Source organism: Macaca mulatta, chromosome 1, assembly GCF_049350105.2.
Source record: "Macaca mulatta isolate MMU2019108-1 chromosome 1, T2T-MMU8v2.0, whole genome shotgun sequence".
NCBI lineage: Eukaryota > Metazoa > Chordata > Mammalia > Primates > Cercopithecidae > Macaca > Macaca mulatta.
Window position 1 is genome coordinate 199,919,820 of NC_133406.1, and position 3,726 is coordinate 199,923,545.

A 3,726-nucleotide genomic window follows, 5' to 3' on the forward strand; every position below is an offset into this window, starting at 1 on the left:
CAGCTTTTACTAAAAGCCTGCTCGGGGCCAGGCTCTGGGCCAAGTGCTGAGAAGAAGAAGATGAACAAGTCCTTCAGGAGACGTGCCCATAAATTACTTTAATAACAACTTAGTACATGCTTCAACAGACAAGGTGCAGTGGGAACTAGAAGGGGAACAACAGGTTCTCCTGGGGGTTATGGGGATGGACAGCTGACCTCCTGCGAGGACCCTGCACCGCTAAGGTGCATGCGCCCTCTGTAGCTGTGCAATCACAAAGGCTGGGCTCGAGTCTCACTTGGATCAAGGCTTTGCTGTGTATTTCCAAGAAGCCTCTTCCGCCACTGAGCCTCGGTCTCAATCTGGAAAGTTAAAAGGTTGCGTAGGCCTGACATCCTGCAGCTCTCGAGGGGCCAAAAACTCTGGCCCTCCCACCCCACCTTCTGGTCAGTTCAAGCTCGACCCCAGCCAAGCCTCATTCCGAAGCCCTGAAGGCCAGACTGAATCCCTCGGAAAATGCCAAATACCCCTCCCCAGGGCGGTGCTCAGAGCCTGGGGCGGGGCCGGGGTACCAAGGGGGGCGGGGCTCCAGCGGTGGGCGGGGCCAAGACCTAGATGCAGACGTGCGCGGCCCGCCCAGAAGCGTCTCTCCGAGCCAATGAGCGTCCGAGGGCGGGGAAGCCCCGCCTCTGGGTATAAGAATACGCCGAGCCCGGGTACGCGGCGCGGAGGTTTCGGAGCGCTACACCGTGCGGGCCTTTGTGACCTGGCGCTGCGGCCGCAAGGTGCGCAGTAGTGGGCTGGGCCGGGGCACCAGTCGGGTTTGGTTTTGCTCCGCCCGGCCGATCTGCAGGGTCCGCACGGTGCCCGGGTCTCCCGCCGCAGAGGAGCTGCTGGCCCGGGCCGGGGGAGCCGGCGCTGACCACCGCGCACTGTCCCCGCAGGCAGCCGGCCCGCCGCCATGGCCGACCACCTGATGCTCGCTGAGGGCTATCGCCTGGTGCAGAGGCCGCCGTCCACCGCGGCCGCCCATGGCCCTCATGCGCTCCGGACTCTGCCGCCGTACGCTGGCCCAGGCCTGGACAGCGGGCTGAGGCCGCGGGGGGCTCCCCTGGGGCCGCCGCCGCCCCCGCAACCCGGGGCCCTGGCGTACGGGGCCTTCGGGCCGCCGTCCTCCTTCCAGCCCTTTCCGGCAGTGCCTCCGCCGGCCGCGGGCAGCGCGCACCTGCAACCTGTGGCGACGCCGTACCCCGGCCGCGCGACCGCGCCCCCCAACGCCCCGGGAGGCCCCCAGGGCCCGCTGCCGGTGCCTAGCGCCGCAGCCCCGCCGCCGCCCGCGCTCGCCCTGGGCGGCATGGACGCCGAACTCATCGATGAGGAGGCGCTGACGTCGCTGGAGCTGGAGCTCGGGCTGCACCGCGTGCGCGAGCTGCCCGAGCTCTTCCTGGGCCAGAGCGAGTTCGACTGCTTCTCGGACTTGGGGTCAGCGCCTCCCGCCGGCTCCGTCAGCTGCTGAGCGCGGCCGGCGCCCGCCCGGCGTGCCCGAGAGGAGAAGCGGCCCGACTGCCCGCCGGACCCCGCACGCGGCGACTGGGCCCCGCGCGCGCCCTCCGCGAGGGTGGAGTCGGCGGCTGTGTGCTCGGGGCCGGGCACCGGGCTGGGACCCTGGCGTCCCTCCAGGCCCTGCCTCCTGCCGGAGGACAGTTTGGCTTCACTTCTCTGACCCCAGCCTCGGCGGTAAAGTGAAGGAGACTGGACCAGCTTCAGCTTTCGGACTCCGGTTCTTGGATCGTGTCCTCTCCCCCTCGCCTCCCTCTCCCCCCAATCTGAGCCATTGCAGGCCTCTGCCTGCTGCCCTCTCCCTCCTCGGAATCGGGTCCCCAGAGCCACCATCTCCTGAGCCTCCCACCCCGCTGCCTGGGCCCAGCCGTTGCTGGGCCTCCCACCTCAAGGAGGGGAAGATTGTACAGCCCAAACCCGTGGAGCAGTGCCCTATCTGGCCAACAAAACCAAAATAAAACTGGGTCACTTTACAGTCTTGCCGTTTTCATTTCCTTATCACCCCGAGCCCTGACTATATTTAGCTTCCAAAGTCCCAAGGCTGCTGAAGACACTGGATGGCATGGGGGCCACAGTCCCCAGCAGTGCCCAGGAGAGGAAACCGACAGTTTCTTTCAAAAATATCTTGTGGGTTGTGCAATTGTTATGTCACAACCTGGAGGGCAGAGGCTGCCACTGGGTGGTGGGGCAACCCACTGGACTTCCCAGCTCCTAGGGTGGGGGGAGCTTGGTGCTCTGCCAGAGAGGAGCTGGGTGGCACCGGGTTCAGACAGCCTAGCTTTGGACCTTGAGTCTCCCTTGCCCAAGACACCATCCGTTCTGATTTCTGAGGCTGTTTCCTAGAGGGAGATGGTCCGCGTCTCCTCAGGTAGTTATGCTGCCGTTAGTACAGTGCCAAACACCTGGGCAGTTCTCAGTAAGTGACAGCAATTATTATTCTACAAATTGGTGCTGATTTTATTCCAGGCCCTGTGTCAACTTGGTGCATGCTCTCATAGAATCACAGTCCAGGTGGGAGAAGGCGGCTAACAGGCCTGGAAATAAACTAATCTTGCTGCAAGGAAGACTGTGATGAGTTCTAGAAAACAGCGCTTAGGCAGCACTTTGGGAGGCCGAGGTGGGCAGATCACGAGGTCAAGAGATTGAGACCATCCTAGCTAACATGATGAAACCCTGTCTCTACTAAAAATACAAAAATTAGCTGGGTGTGGTGGTGCGGTGCCTGTAGTCCCAGCTATTTGGGAGGCTGAGGCAGGAGAATCGCTTGAACCCAGGAGGCAGAAGTTGCAGTGAGCCAAGATCATGCCACAGCACTCCAGCCTGGCAACAGAGTGAGAGTCCTCAAAAAAAAAAAAAGAAAAGAAAAGAAAACATTTCGGAGGGGATGGGGGAGGGGGATTGTACAGCCAAGACAATAGACTGGCCAAGCAGGCACACCCAGAGGAGGGAGCAGTTTCAGCTATTAATAGTTGAGGTTGGGGTCAGTTCAGGCTTCAGGGAAGCAGTGACATTTGATGTGATGAACAGAGCCTTGAGTGATGAATATGTTTTTAGGAGAGAAGAGCCTGTTTCAAGGCAGGAAGGCACACAAGTACAACAAATGTTTGGGGAAGGTGTGGGGTGTCTAGAAGGTACAACAAAGGTCAGATGACTTTACGACAACTTTGTAAGGCAAGCACAGTCCTCATTCTACAGATGAGGGATGTGGAGTGGGCCCAGGCCTGGCAGGATTTGCCCTCGGAGTCCTGAGCACCAGCGTGAGTTCCTGGCCACCCTCTGCTGTTCACTCTGGAAAAATCCCTAGGTGCTTCTGAGATGTGGGGAGAAAAGCTGGGAAAGAGATTGAAGGCAGGGAGGAGGCTGGGTCAGAGACGCTGCGGACAGTGCTAGGACGGGTCGTGGGGCACTCTCTAGGAAAGCGTGGATTCCAGGGACACTGGAGAGGAACACCAGGCCGAGACCTTCTGTCCCCAGCAGCTGGGCTTGGTTCTCAAGCCAGGCTTTTTTGTGGATGTGACCCTCCATCAGCCTGTGAGTTCTCCCAGGACCTACTGTGCTCTGAAGCTACGAGGATGGGCATGTGGCTGATGACAGAAGGTGTTTGGCAAATGAGTAAAGGTCTCCCTAAGACCATGGGATTTCTGCGGCAGGATGAAGAGAAAAAGGAAGAGAGGCTTCTGGGAAGGG

General features: G+C 60.6%; 1 protein-coding gene across 1 annotated transcript; it reads left to right on the top strand.

Moving 5' to 3' along the window:
- The first annotated feature begins 704 nt into the window (after positions 1-704).
- On the top strand, positions 705-2,014 carry CITED4 (Cbp/p300 interacting transactivator with Glu/Asp rich carboxy-terminal domain 4). Its single transcript, XM_028835318.2, has one exon. It carries the CDS (start codon positions 941-943, stop codon positions 1,493-1,495), a length of 555 nt encoding a protein of 184 aa, XP_028691151.1. The 5' UTR covers positions 705-940; the 3' UTR covers positions 1,496-2,014.
- The last annotated feature ends 1,712 nt before the right edge of the window (positions 2,015-3,726 follow it).

Coding starts and splice junctions, on each gene's coding strand:
- CITED4 (XM_028835318.2), top strand. CDS start 941: ATGGCCGACCACCTGATGCTCGCTGAGGGCTATCGCCTGGTGCAGAGG.